This window comes from Saccopteryx leptura, chromosome 3, assembly GCF_036850995.1.
Source record: "Saccopteryx leptura isolate mSacLep1 chromosome 3, mSacLep1_pri_phased_curated, whole genome shotgun sequence".
NCBI classification, from domain to species: domain Eukaryota; kingdom Metazoa; phylum Chordata; class Mammalia; order Chiroptera; family Emballonuridae; genus Saccopteryx; species Saccopteryx leptura.
In genome coordinates this window covers 174,950,875-174,966,256 of record NC_089505.1, presented here as the reverse complement: position 1 = coordinate 174,966,256, position 15,382 = coordinate 174,950,875, and the positions used below count along the sequence as shown (strand labels likewise).

Genomic DNA, 15,382 nt, shown 5'->3' with positions numbered 1-15,382 from the left:
AATATAATTATATAGTTTAAGTATATGCAAATATAAAATATCTGCTTTAATTATTAAGTTTGCTAGGAATAAGCACAATTTTTCTTTTTTTATATTTTACACCAGTTGTTCAAGATTGACCCTTAATTTCTGCATGTCCTAATTATATATAATATAAATGTAAGGTAATTAATGTAAGGGAAAGGCTCCGAAATATCATTTGGACTTTCTTTGGGGCATCCTCTCACAATTATGACCTTTTAGATATGGAAGAACCCTGGGACATTGTTCCCAACAGATGTTCAGTAGATGACTTGAGATCTATTTTGCATGTGAGGAAGGTGTCTGAAGAGAAGCTCAGCAGAAACGCTGTCCTGAGTAGTCGCAGAACTAGTGAGTGGTCCAGATTTCTCCCCATCCCACCAGAGTGGACTCCCTCTGAATCACTGACTTCAGCAAGTTCCACAGCCATCTCTGTATTTCACTGTTGGAGCAAATATTTTCATCAAACAGGGTTTCTGAACAATGCCAACATTTCATTTAGCACTTTGTTATAGTTTTTATTTTTATTGAGGTATGCTCAGGAACCTATTTTCAAAGGAAACGTAGTTGCATTCTAACTCTAAAAAATGAGTTACAATTTTTTATTATAATCTGCTTAGACTTTTAACCCTGGAAAAGAGAAATAGTTGTAATTTAAAATTTTCTTTATTGATTGATTTTAGAGAGAGAGGATGGGAGAGAAAGAAGACAGGTAGATAGGAACATCGATCTGTTCTGTCTTCAGGATGAAGCTTTAACCAACTAAGCTATCCGGCTAGGGCAATAGTAGTTATTTTTTAAGGAAACCCACAGGCAGAACAGTAGTTAAGAATTGAGACAATCTTGCGAAATAAAATACAACTTTAAATTGGTACACTGTAAGTGTTTCAGAGAGGAAAGATTTCTGTGTCTTTTAAGAAAAGCAGATCTTTAAACATACATTTAATTAACTTTCTTTTGTTTTTGAGTCTTAAAGTGTTTATGTGGTAGTTTGGGGAAAATGTTAATTATATTTAATCTTGTGATCTCTAGAGAAAATTTAAGGAGCAAAAATGGTAATAGATTTTCAGAGATAGCAGTCCTACAGTTAAAAAAAAAAGCTACCTTTTCCAGAAAAGTTTTTTTTGTATGCACAGCATTTGTTTGTCAGTAGACGTAGATCATAAGGTTGATACTCTTCAGAACACTGCATTAGAGCTATCTCTGGATTCCAGTTTTTATAGTAATAAGGTATACTGAACTAAGAGTATGGTATCTTCCAAATTTAAAAACACTGGGGCACAAGAGCAGTAGATTACTATTGCATGTTAAACTTAACTACCATTTATCCCCAAATATTTGTCACTCCTCTTCTGTGGCTTGGCTCTCTGTAGCCCAAATGTGATCTTTTGGCTTTTCTAAGGGGAGACAATGATAGGAAATAAAGATTAACATTTTAAAAACTCATCTTGAAAGCTTAAAGACTAACTAATGGGGGAGGGATTTTTTTCCAGCCTGAACCAGTTAACTATTTTATTTCTGTTCCTCTATATTCAGACCAACCCTGTGTCCTGAATTGTTGCACATGGAAAACTTTTACCACATTATAAGACGTGTCATTTGTCCCTTAAAATTCCTGTGAAATAGATCCAAAATTAGACTGAGTCTTAGGTTTCTTTCTTGGCAGGAAAAACCCTTGGTTAACCCCCTACTGACATTCCCAAACAGGACTTTTAAAGGTAGACTTCAAAGATGTTTTTTTCCTTTGTTCTGAAAATGACTTTAACTCTTAAAATATATATTGGCTATATTTTAATAATTCAAGGGAAAAAGTTTTAGAATAAGGGTAATTATTTCCTTCTTTGAGGTATGTACTTAATTAGGACTTCCCAAAAAGACATACTAGGATGGGGCACAGTGGGGGGCTGTAATTTAAGTAAGCAAGAAAGTCTTTTAAAATTATAGTCACACAACAAAAGGAAATACAGTTATATGTGGCTCAGGTTCACTTTGAAAACTTAGATATGATATGTTACAACTTAAGGGTTTATTTCAAATTATCCCAGTATGGATTTATCGTAGAAAAAAAAATAATGCAAATATCGTATAGGCTGGGCTAAATACCTACTCTTTTAATTATTTCAGACACTCAGTAATTATTAGATTAACTACTTGCTGAACTAAAAATGATTGTTTACCTGATGACCTAGGATATATAAAAAGGCTATACGTAATTTCATCCCGATAGCTCATAAAATACATGCATAAATTATATTTTACAATTTACATATAATTTTGTGAATTTACTCAGTACTACCAAACTGTATTTTTCCTTGATATTTTTTGATATTTATGTGCATAACATATAGTTTGTTTTTAGTTAGTAAGATTAATAAATTAATTCTGGTATTTCCATAATGCATCGTTAGGTAGACTTGCTGTACACTAGGTTAAATTTCAACCTCTATTAGAAAGCTGGCACCAGATTAATCAAATTTTCTGTGTGACTAAAAATATTTCCATAGTTAAAAAGACAGTAGAATGTGTTGTTTTACACATATTAAATATTTTAATTTAATTTTTAAATTTAATTAAAATATTTTTAAAGTAGTTATAATGAAGTTGTACATTAGGAAGTTTTTTTTTAATGAAGTTTATTTTCTGGAGATTTAAAAATAGATCCTCTCTTGAAAGTTTATCATAACAGTATGAACCCAGAATGATAGAAGTTGATTTTAAAAGAAAAATGAAAGGCATACCTGCAGCAAGAACCAATATGAGACATTAGTTTGATTTTTACCTTCTCCCTGCAGCTAAGTCTCTTCCAACTTAGACTATGCAACCCCAGCTTTATCTGTACACTTGTTCTTTTGCATATTGTGACTACAGAGTATCTTTTCAAATTGGCTTTAGAAGATGAAATGCTTGTAGTGAGATTTTATTTCTTTGCTTTAAGATTTATAAGCTATGAGGTAAATACAGTATATAGAAGAAAGTAGATTCAGAACAAAGAAGTAGGAGAAAAGTACCAGTTTATTATTGCAGTGAAAAAAAACTTTCCAGCTAAGTGGTGGTCCGAATTTCTTTTTCCTTTTTTTCTTTTTCCAGATAGAAAAGAAAGCCCAGGTGATACTCAGTGTGTCACAAATTAGATTTACAATTATTTACCATTAGAATTTCTGATGCGTACTATTGGAAATTGTCACTGTTGTTTAAAAATAGTATAAGTTTATATAAGCAGTTTTATTAACCTAAATGCAGTTCAGATTTTTACATAATGATTATAGATCTGTTTTTTAATTTAGTTTGAAAAGACAATTTTAGCTTCTAAATTTAAAACTAAGACTAGTCATTAATGCTGGTAATTTAAGAAGTTTTTTTTTAAGTCAGTAACCTAGGAATTTTGAATTTGACTTACTGTTTGAATACCATAGCATTCATTTTTAGATCTTGTATAGTAAAATAACAGCTGTTGAATATCATAGAAAAGAGTTGGATTAAGTTTTTTTTACTTGTTTCTTCTATTTTATACTGGATTCTATTCACCTAACAATGAATGATCTATTTTTGTTAGATGAGACAGGCCAACAGGCTTATGTCAGAAAGACCTTTTCAATTTGTTATCCCGGCAGCTGGTTCTTCTCTGCCGTTTTGGCTTACTGTGTATCTGGAAGAAGACTTCTTGTGGCTGGGAGCCATTTCATGTCTAAACCACGATCCCCTTTCCTTCAGAGAAAAAAATGTTGGCAATGAATGTCATGTACACGTTGAATGCTAGTATTAACTGGTAATTTAAAATATTCATTATTACATGTACTTTAATTCTATATTTCTGTCATTTTGGTAATAATTCTGTTACTTATATATTTTAATCATATTTTCTCTACTTAAATCTGTATATATAATTGTAAGAAAAGTGTAGTAGTCTAATTAAAATATAAATAATTTTGTTTTGTTTATTTACCTGTCCAGCTTATATGGTTCTTATAGCCAGTGTTAGTGAATAAATGCTGCTTCAAAGTTATACCTGTAGTTTTGCTTTTAAAATAGTGGGGGTTTTGTTTGTTTGTTTGTTTTTTATTATTGTTGTTAATGATGCTATATCAGAGTCATTGCCCGGAACCTGTATGGACAGTTCTGATACCCCAAAAGATGAAGTCAGGGTATGTTAAATATGTCTCCCTTTGTTTCATTTGACTAAATGATAATGATAACCTTTAAATTGAGGAAATGCTCCTGTAGGAACGTTAAGTATATGAAGAAGCAAAGATCAGAAAGGACGTTTTTATCTGTTGACACAGGTCTGATTCGTAAGGAATTTGCAGTCTGCCTTGATACACTTGCCCTGCCCCCCAGCTTTGCCATTGAAATTCTTCTGTGTGTTGTGCTTGAAAGGAATCCCATCCTGCCTCTGTCTGTGGAGACTCCTGGCCCTGCAAGTTTGGTCAACAAGCAACAGTGGGTGGTCGTGCTGCACATGGGACAAGGGCCCGCTGTGCTCAGGAAAATGTGTTCAAAGGTGTTTAAGAGCAGTAAGGAAGTCAGCTGCCCTTCTGAGAGTTGGGGTTGTAGATCAGTGTTCCCCACACCATTGTAGACTGTGAGAAAACTTGCAGGAGGCACGAAGGATGAGAAAATAAAGTGAATTTACTCACCTGCCTCCACATTTGCAGGCTTCCCTGAAAAAAGGTCTCTTCTGCCCTTTATGTTACATAGGGTCTGTTAAAACAAGTATTGACTGCTTTCCACTTAAAATAAGGAAAACATGCACATCTTGAGTTGAAAGGATTTAAATAATACATGGCAAGGTTTCCTGAAAGTCTATGGTATACTAGGTATGATAAGCATTTTCTGTAAAGTCTTGGAGTCAGTATTTTTAGTAAGAATCAAGAGTTTTAATGAAACCCTTAAGTTTTTGAGTTTTACAGACCATCTTTTCAAATCTGTCGATGAGCATAAAGATTATCTAGTAGAAATCTCAGTTGGAAAAATATAGCAAATGTTTCAGTTTGTTAATTGCAAATTGTAAAAGATTGATTATTTCTAACAGAAAATAAAACATTTAAACTTATGTCTGCACTGCAGCATTTATTTATTTATTTATTTATTTATTTATTTATTTACAGAGACAGAGAGAGAGAGACAGCTAGGGACAGATAGACAAGAATGGAGAGAGATGAGAAGCATCAAACATCAGTTTTTTGTTGTGACACCTTAGTTGTTCATTGATTGCTTTCTCATATGTGCCTTGACCGCGGGCCTTCTGCAGACCGAGTAACCCCTTGCTCGAGCCAGCGACCTTGGGTCCAAGGGTCAGGGTCTCGAGCCTGGGTCCTCTGTGTCCAAGTTCGATGTTCTATCCAATGCGCCACTGCCTGTCAGCTTTTATTTTTTTAAGTGAAGTGAGTAGGATGTTTTTATTAGCATTGTGAAAAAAATTATTTCTGCAACTTCTGAAAACAAATTTTCTGTTTTTCTCATAGTAAAACAAAATTTCTGTCTGTTTATATAGTATTATACCCCAAAATGATTTTTTTAAATTTATGCTTGTTTTTAATCTTTTAAATTATTCCGGTATATTCACAATTAGAAAAAGAGTTGCTTTTGAGAATGCTGGTATCATGTTATAGAAGCTTTATTTAACTGGAGAATCAAAATATTGAAACTCTAGATTGTCAGTACTTAAGAAGCTTAGTTTTTAAAAAAGAAATTTAAGTATCAAAAGTTTTTTCTTTCAGATGCTTATCTGTAGATAAGATACATATCTTTTCTTTGAAATGTTGGTTAAAATTATAGCTCAAACACTAGTCTGTGTAATTTGATAGATGGAGTTACACCTGAAGAATACTCAGTTCTAGCATTTTTTTGTATTTTTTTCTACAAATAATATAGTGATGATTTCTCATGCTATTGGGTGTGTTCCTGTTTACAGTTTTTTCTCTAAAGCAGTCTTTACCTTGTAGTTATTTCTTTCAAGTAACTTTGACAGATTATAGCCAAGTAATTTTGATCTTAAAAGCACTTAAAAGTATATTTATTGTCGCCTGACCTGTGGTGGCGCAGTGGATAAAGTGTCAACCTGGAAACACTGAGGTTGCCGGTTCAAAACCCTGGGCTTGCCTGGTCAAGGCACATATGGGAGTTGATGCCTTCTGCTCCTCCCCCCTTCTCTCTCTCTCTCTGCCCTCTCTATAATGAATAAATAAAAATAAAATCTTAAAAAATATATATATTTATTGTCTACTCTGCTTAGTGTCTAAAATATCTAAAGTTTATTTTTTTACCCACTAACCCCCCTCCCCGTAACCACCCTATTTTTGTCTATGTCTGTGAGTCTTAGTTTTACATTCCACACATACATGAAATCTATCATTCTTAGCTTTTTATGACTGACTTATTTCACTTAGTATAATGTTCTCAAGGTCCATCCATGTTGTCATAAATGGCAATATGTCATCTTTTTTAATGGCTGGGTAGTATTCCATTGTATATATATACCACTTCATTATCCAATCCTCTATCGGGGGACACTTTGGTTGTTTCCATGTCTTGGCCATTGTGAGTTATGCTGTGATGAACATGGGGGTGCATATGTGTGCTTTTGTTTTAAGGATGAATTTTCCCATATGCTCTGTGTGTAGAGGTGGGCTTTTTATACATTTAGATGATACCACTAATCAGAGTCCTAAATTGTAGTAGTAATGAGCAAAATAAGCATTGCATTTTGTTGTCAGTGGTAATTTAAAGTTTCAGATTTAAACTTCATATAATAGAATCAGAATTTTACAGCTAAAAATGACTTTAGCAGTCATTTAGAAGTGTGGTTTCAAGCCCTAATTTTTACAGATGATAAAGCATAGGCCTGTGATGACTCCTTAAGCTAACTGCGAAACCCCAAACCCCTTGCATAGCTGTGAGAATCTTGGGTAGAATTAAACCCTGCCCCAGTTCTAAATACAGGGAACACTTGTATTAGCACAAATGAAGACAGAGAGGCTGTAATCCTGTTGAATAAAAGGCTTTTAAAAAAATTTACTTCTAGAAAGTAACCATAGGAAATGTCATTTTTAGAGAAAATTTACTATAGGAGAAAGTGACTTCTCATCTTATTAATGCAGTATTAAGTTTGCAAAAGATAAAGTCAAGTGCAATTTTACAAATACTTAGTCTCTATCACCTGCAAGATGTCTATTTTCAAGCTAACATTCTAATGAAGAAACAGAATTGTGTGTATACAGTGGAACACTGTCCTCAGCTGGATATCAAAGGGCAAATAGTGTAGGTTTTCAGGGAAAATATATAAAGTAATAGCGTTTTCAGTTGCATATGAACTGCACAAAAAAGCAGAGCATGATATTATGAAAGTTCATAATTATTCTCATTACCATATGTTATGTAATATAGGTATTTCTCTTAAACACAACAGGAGATATTACTATTATGAAGTTAAACAAGAGAAAATAAACTGATTCCTTTTAAGATATTTTTAAAACTTTTGCTGATTTTGTTACAGAAATATTTTTTTTTGGAAATGCATTTTTAGTAATGCTTGTAATTCTTTTGTGAGGGAGAACCAAATTATGTAATTTAAGTTTAAAAGGACTCATAATCTTCAATTCTTCTGACAACTGAGGTTTAAAATGTTTTCATTAATTTTCTCTTCAAAGGATAATTGTATTAATTTTCTATACAGTAACTCATAGCGAATCATTTTTTGGAGAGAAAAGCAGTGTAAAATGGTAAGGGAGAAAAACACATTTCTGAGTTAGTGCCCACTGTTTAGTTTGCCAGCCTCGTGCATTTATATATGGTGCTAAAGTGCTATCTTCTGGTCACTCAGCAAAAATCGATCTTGCAGATGTGTTCCAGATGCTGGTTAGTCCCAGGGGTGGATATGCCGTTCTAGCTTCCTGCTGTTGTGATGTTGTTCTTGCTGGTAGTTTGACACTAGCAATTAAGAAATTAGTTCGTGTTAAACTTTCTTTTCCTGATATCATAGAAAAATTATACTGTGGTTTCTATGGAAGAAGTATATTCTTATCACAGGGAAAGATAAATCAATCTTTTAACAGTTTCAGAATTCGAGTTACTTAAACTACATGAATACCTCAGTCTTAAAACATTTAAATTAAAGTTGTAAACACATCAGTTATATAAAAAATTTTTTTCTGAGGATTTACATAAACAATAATTGTATTTTTTGTAGGAAGGGTATATAGTGTACTTTCAAGAAACTAGGAAGTCTTGTCCTTTTTAATGAAAAAAATTTATTATCCTGAAACTTTCAAGAGTCATATGTAACATTTACATTAAAGCACTCTTCTTCTTGCACCTTTTTATTTACATTTTTATGTAACTTATTAATATTTAAATAAATGTTTAATGCAATACTGAGTTCAAGTCCGTTTATATTTCTAAGGTATTTCAAAAAACTGACATTTTGATAGTAACTTCCTGAATTCTTCAATTAATAGCGGTGTTGACTATGTAAACTCTAAAAAAAGTCATAAATCTTTAAAGCTGCCACATATGACTTCCTCGTAAATGTGAAAAAATCAGTTATAGTAAAGTATTATTTTTTATTTTTTTGTATTTTCTGATGCTGAATTACATTTATTTTGCTTTCTTAAAATTAAATTTTATGAATTTTCTTATTTTAGCTGTGTTTTCCAAAGTAGAAATGCATGTAAATAAAGCATTTAGCACAGTTGTTGAAATGCACTTAAGTCTTCAGTAAATTCTAATCCAGTAAAAAAAAAAGTCTGTTCAGATGACTTAATTTCTATTTCTATATAACGTACCTGGTAGAATTTGTGAGGATACGAGGAGATGTCTCACATTGAATCACATTAAGTGGCTCATGACAGGAGGAGCCCCTGAAACAGGTTCTTCATAGCACTTTTTACTGTATTTTGTTTACTTATTGCTTTATTTTTCTGCCTCCTCCACCAGAGCAAAAACACCTCGAGAGCAGGGGCTTACCTTTCATTCATCATCTTACCCCCAGGGTCTGTACAGTTTCTAGCACATAGCAGGTGTTCAGTAAATAACTGTTCCGTGTTATTGAATAGCTAACATCAGTGGCACAAAATTATTCTCATATTTCATCTTTGTACCTGAAAACATATCTTTAAGCTTTTAATATTCTACTAACTTATAAAATATGGAATAAGGTTTTTATTGAATAATTTAGTGTCAGTATATATTGAGGGAGTTATTTGCAGAAGGTCCGGTGACTATGGATAGAGATAAAATATTGAATCCTTATCCCTAAGAAAATAATATTCTGATTTGGAGATAGGCAATACTTCATGCAGTAGCTATAATTCAATTAGCATTTTTAAGGATGAGAGTTTAAGTAGATGCAGAAGGTGAATGAATAAGGCCTTTCAGGTAGAAAGATAGAGAATGAGGTAGGAAAATATGAGATGCATTTTCATAGGGAGAATATTTAAGTGTCCTATGCATGATAAATTCTGTTAATGTGTATTTAATTCAGTTTGTTTTGAAGATATTTGAAGGTGCTCAGCTAAAGAGTTCAGAGTTAAGGGTTATAGGCATCTCTATAGATTGATAAAGGCAAATTTGCCACTTAAAGCGAATGTTTTACTAACTCATTCAGCAACATGGGATTCAATTCCTAATAGCTCTTGCTAAAAATGTTTCCTGGTCTTCGGATAATTTGGGTTGAATTACTGGGGTCATTTTGGAATATTTCTGTGGATAGAATTAAGAAAGCAATGTTTCAATGATAATAATAGAGGACACTGAAGAGAATTTTTAAAAATAAATTTTTATTTACTTTTTCCCCTTTGGGTTTGAGTTGTTCCATTTAGTGGTACACTCATTGATCGCTTCTCAGATGTCCCCTGACTCAGGATTGAAGCCACAACCTCGGCATACAAGGATGACACTATCCACTGGACACCCAGCCAGGGCTAAAGAGAATTTCTTAACAATAGTGCTATGTTAGGCTTCTGGAATATTAACAGTGTGAGTGAAAAGGACCTAAACTAGTTTGGCTGGCATCAGGAATAGAAGCAGGAAAGCAAATCTCACATCCCATAGTAGGAAAGAAATGGGATTGGGAGATTTAAATTTTAAGGGAGGAGTCAAAAGATTTGTGGATAGATCTGCTCCATTAAAAGAGTCAGACCTCTGTGACTTACAAGTGCCATGTAGTTTTTCAAAAAGTGATTTCTCATCCTGATTTTTGTGTTTGTAGAAGACCCCACTTCTTAGTTTTGCTGAGCATTAATTCTAAAATAATATATAAGTTTCACTCCAGAATTTGTTACATCTCTATATTAAGCCAAAGTAATGGGTTGAATCCTCCAAATCCATCAGGGTGGGAATGACTTTTAAAAGCTTTTTAAAGGAAATCATTTTGATTTTACTTGGTAAATCCTTTTTTAAAGAATCAAAAAACTGATCAAGAAATAACTCAGAGACACAGCCTTTTAAATCAACTAAGTATGAATATATAGAAACAATGGGAGTATCACCTCTTCCTTCCAGGTACTCCAGGCCTGCACGGTCCCATGGTGGATCTGGATAATGATGTACGTCCCTCAGTGTTGGGCCATCTTAATCAGACAGCATCACTGAAGAGGGGCAGCAGCTTTCAGTCTGGTCGAGATGACAGTAAGTATATCGTTCTACCCCACTTTGTCTTTTAAATTGGTACTTATGTAATTTTAAGCATCTTTCTTTTGGAAAATTCCATAATTAGTTCTGTTACTACTGCTAAATATTACCAACCATCATCTCTTCTACTTATTAAGTGACTACCCAGTAATTAAATTTAAATAATTAAAATGCATTTTCCATTGTACATTAAATACATGACATTTGATTTCTTATAAGTCATTCATCACAGATCAGTGTTTATTCAAACACAGGCCAGTTTTTAGTTAGTCTAGTTTTATCTTTTCTGTGGCTTAATTAAAAAAAATATGCCACAGGAAAAATTCTGTGAGAATTTCTTTAAGATGAATTTTGAAACAAAAATAATGTCTGTAGTCAGTACAGAGAAAGATATCTTTTTAATGAATTTGAAAATTTGGTTTGGAAAGGATTTATTGTTAATGATGCGTTGATTGCTAGTCTTTTTCATGAGATAAAGCATCTCAAATTATAACTATGTTATACTTTTTAACTTTCTAATGTTGATATTTATTATTTACTTACCCACTGTTGATGAGATATAAACTGTATTGGTTATAATGCATTTATATACTAATTAGATGCTGTTAGACACTGGTATTTCTAACTTCAATAATAGAAATAAGAAATCCAAATAGAGTAATAGAAATACCGTACAGTACTTTATATTAAATTCAAATACCTCTAAAGTTTATTTGGAAGTATTTAAATGTTCTTACAAGTATTGAAGTAGGGAATTTTAAAAATGTTTTATTAATAAATATAAATGGATGTCCATCATAACATCATCTTAAAATTAGATGGTTCATTTGAAATAAATGAAGGACTTCCATGACTATTGATATGCCTTCTGTCCTGTGCACATTCTCCACCCAGCTCACCAAACAGTGGAAGAACAGAACTATTTGCTTTGGCCTGCTGTGCTGCATTGTAGTCCTCTGAGCATATGTACCCAGGGCCTGTCCCTGGAGTGCAGCCCACCAGAGTTTTTAAAAAGAATACTTCCTTCCTTTAATTAGTAACATAATATATCAGGTCTAAGTACACTCCTCCTCACTCATTCCCTTTCCTGTGTCATTCGCTACCATCAGTTGACACATTAACAGACCTAAATAACTTAGAAATTATACTTGAGGCTGACTGTAATGAATTATATCACCTTGAACAGTTCAAATTTATCCTTTTATCCTGCCTAGTTTTTGTCAAGCCTCTTGGATATGTTTTACCAAATTTTGGACAGTTTTATCAATTCTGAAAAATTTTTGTACTTCTCTCAAATATTTTTCTGTTCTGCTTCCTTTTCTGGGACCCAATTACATGTATGTTAGGCCAGTGGGTCCCACCATTGGTCACTCAGGCTCTGCCCCCAGTGCCTTGTCTATGTCTCGTTGTGGTGTCAGTTACTATGCTTCCAACTTCTCTAATCTTCTATCTATAGTTTCTGACTTATGTCACATACTTTATTTTTCATTTCTAGAAGTTCCATTTGTTTTTTTCTCTTTTATTTTCATGTGTTATTTTAAATTTTTGAACATTGCCGTTATTGGTTAATTCTGTCATCTCCGTCATTTCTGGATCTGTTACTATTGACTGATCTTTCTCCTGGTTTCTGGTTATAGCTCACATTTTCCTCCCTTTCTGCGTGGATAATTGTTTTGTTTTTTTATTTTTCTCCAGACACTGAATATCCAGTGTTTGGTGTCTGGGTTTTGTTGCCTTGCTTTAAAGAGTGCTGGACTTGGTTTTAACAGTTATTAATATAACGTAAGTTTGACCCATTCAAAGCCTGTTGTTAAGTTTGTTAGAGCAGGTCTAGAGATGCCTTTATTTTAGGGATACTTCAGCCCTACCACCAGGTTATGATCTCTTGGGTCTTCACTGAATGGCCCAGGTAATTGATGAGGACTATTCCCTGAGGCTGTTAAGAATTAGAGTCTCCCTGCCCTGTGTGTTATCTGGGAATCTTGACCTTATACCATATTTGCATGACCTTACCTTAGTACTCAATATAGACTTAAGAAGACTGCAAATTTTTGGAGCTGGTTTTCTACATGGCTCCTCCCTACTTTGCAGAGTTCTTGCATGCATTTGCTTGCATTTTCCAGCTCAGAAAGGCCACTGGGCTTTACTTTGGTTCCTCTTCCCTTTGCCTATTCAGGAATTGTCTGCAGGCAGAAAGCCAGGTCAGGTGTGGACTCACCACATATTTCCCTTTCCTCTTACTCAGTGTCTCAAAACAGTTGTTGACATATTTTTTCCCTAGTTTTCTATTTGTTTATGACTGGAAGTTAAGCCCTATTCTTGTTACTCCAATATGGTTAGGAGTGGAAGTAATATAATTAAAGTTTATTTTTCCTAAAGTTGTTACTTAAAATTGGAACATTATGAAGAAATGTAAAGATTATGGATGAAGAAACTTACTCTTGACTTTATGATCATAGCAAATTTCATACGCCTGCATACTTTTAATTTTTGTCAAAGAAAATGTGGATGTTCCTGCCATGTGCCGTGGTCCTTTTCATCAGTCTTAGGTGATAGCTCTTCCGTTACTCTCTAGTGATGCAGCATGTGGGAAGTCACACAAGTCACTAGGTCATGTTGAATTCAGTAAGGAAAGAAAACCCAAAAACATTTTTCAATTTTACTGATCAAAATTTGCATAAAGTTAATTTAGAAGGAATGGTGGAAAAAGATTTTCATTATATATGTAAGTACATAGGTATAGAGAATCCGCTAGTAATAGAAAGATAAAATGAAACCTGAGACTATGTTTCTTCACTGGGAGGCCACAGGAACCCATTTGTTTTCCAAGAACCTTGATGATTGAGGGCCAGCACATTAAGTAACTGCAGAACTTTCAGCTCAGTCTGATTATCTGGCAATATCATTTAGTGACTGTATTAATCCTCCATATGAACTCAGACAAAATAATGTTACTGATAATTGTGCCATTAAAAAGATTTAACTGAAGGAATCTTTAGAAATCTCTTAAAATTGGTTTGTTATATTTTTACATAAATTTCTCTAAATACTTCTATCATAAAATCATTGCAGTTAGAATATTTACTAGTTGATGAATTTACCAACAGAGTAGTAGCTGAGTTTACTTTCTGTTTATTTTGTGGTTTTCAAAAATGATTTTTTTTTAAATTGGTGAAAAGACAACATTCCCTGATTTTCTTTGTGGTGGAGCCATTCTCTGTGACAGACTAATCTTTGAGGCTGATTCCTCTTTATATGTTGACTTAATATGTACTTGCGGAATACATGGATGTGGAGTAAACCCGGCCAGAGTGTACAAAGAGCTTGTCCAGCACCAGGGCCAGTCTCTCAATGCTTTTTCAGTTTTTAGATTTTCTTGTCTTATTTTTTACCTTGGTGTTGCCTCAGAACACACCTGACCCTGGCCTATCCTATGTAGCATGTTGCCTTCCATTTCAAAACCTGTATTTAGTTTGTCTGTTTCAGCTCTGTCTTCAGATGAAATATACCTCTCACCTCACCGGATTCATGTCACATTACTGTTAGGGGCTCCTTTCATTGGCTGTTCATTTAATTGTAGGCTCTGTGAAGGCGGAGACCTGCCCCAGTCAGTGTTCCTGGTGAGCATTGTATACAGACCTTGGAATGCAGCCACAGAAGTAGCACACAGGGGACACTCAGTAACTGTTGGCTGGATGAACAAGTACAAGTTTACAGTATACTCCTAAAGTATCATGACTTTCCCACTTAGGACAACTGAATTTAAAGCTCTTCCCCACAACTCATAATGTAGACAAAGGACTAATATGCCCAGTAGATAATGATGCTCTACAGGCCACAAAAAGGAAGTCTGAATGGCTCTTAAGCATATGAATAGGTACTCAACCTCAGTTATAATAAAAACTAAAAAGGCATTGTAATACTACAATGTGATACTGGTTTGACAAATACCGCCAGTGTTTATTTTATTGAGTTTTATGTTTTCTGTTCATTCATTGGTGAGCTTATAAGGAAGCTTTAACTTCCCTGTTTTGCTTGTGAGTATGTAAATAATCCCTGTGGAAGTCAATTTAATAATAGCTTTCAAAACCACAACTCTGTATTCCTGGACCCTGCAATTCCTTTTATGAGAATTTATTCTATACTTAATACAGATGGTCCCCCACTTAATGATGATTCAGTCTTATAATATCCCAACTTTATGACAGTATGAAAACAATACCTGTTCAGTAGAAAACATGCTTCAAATTTTACATTTTGATTTTTTGTCCTGGGCTTGCATTGTGCACTCTGGATACTGTCCTGTGGTGCTGGGCAGTGGGTAAGTTTTGTCTCCCAGTCAGCCAGGTAGTCATTAGAGTAAACAACCTACACTGCTGTGCACTGTGTTACCAGTATTTTTTGGACATTGGCTTCTGAGCATGTTTAAAGTAGCCAAGGCTAAGCTATAACATTTGATAGGTTAGGTGTATTTAATGCACTTTTTGACTTATGGTATTTTCAACTTACAATGGGTTTTATCGGCTGTAACCCCATTATAAGTTGAGGAGCATGTGTATTTGCACATATGTTTAAGTGATGAAGTATATATATCTCAGTGTTTTGAAACTGCTGGTCCGCCAGAAATTTTGTGCCGGTTCGCAAAAGAGTTAACCACCCTGATGTTATATGAAGATTATAGTCCAATGATCTTAGTCGAATTCACTTATGCTCTGGGCGATTGCCATTTATCAGC

At 33.9% G+C, this 15,382-nt stretch overlaps 1 protein-coding gene across 4 annotated transcripts in view; it reads left to right on the top strand.

Annotated features, from left to right (window-relative positions):
- EXOC2 (exocyst complex component 2) overlaps positions 1–15,382 on the top strand; it is a 386,269-nt gene that overhangs the window by 284,175 nt on the left and 86,712 nt on the right. For all 4 annotated transcript variants that reach the window (XM_066376909.1, XM_066376910.1, XM_066376908.1 and 1 more), the window contains one exon: positions 10,519–10,644. In XM_066376909.1, coding sequence (XP_066233006.1) covers positions 10,519–10,644 — 126 coding nt within the window. The remainder of the gene's footprint in view (positions 1–10,518; positions 10,645–15,382) is intronic.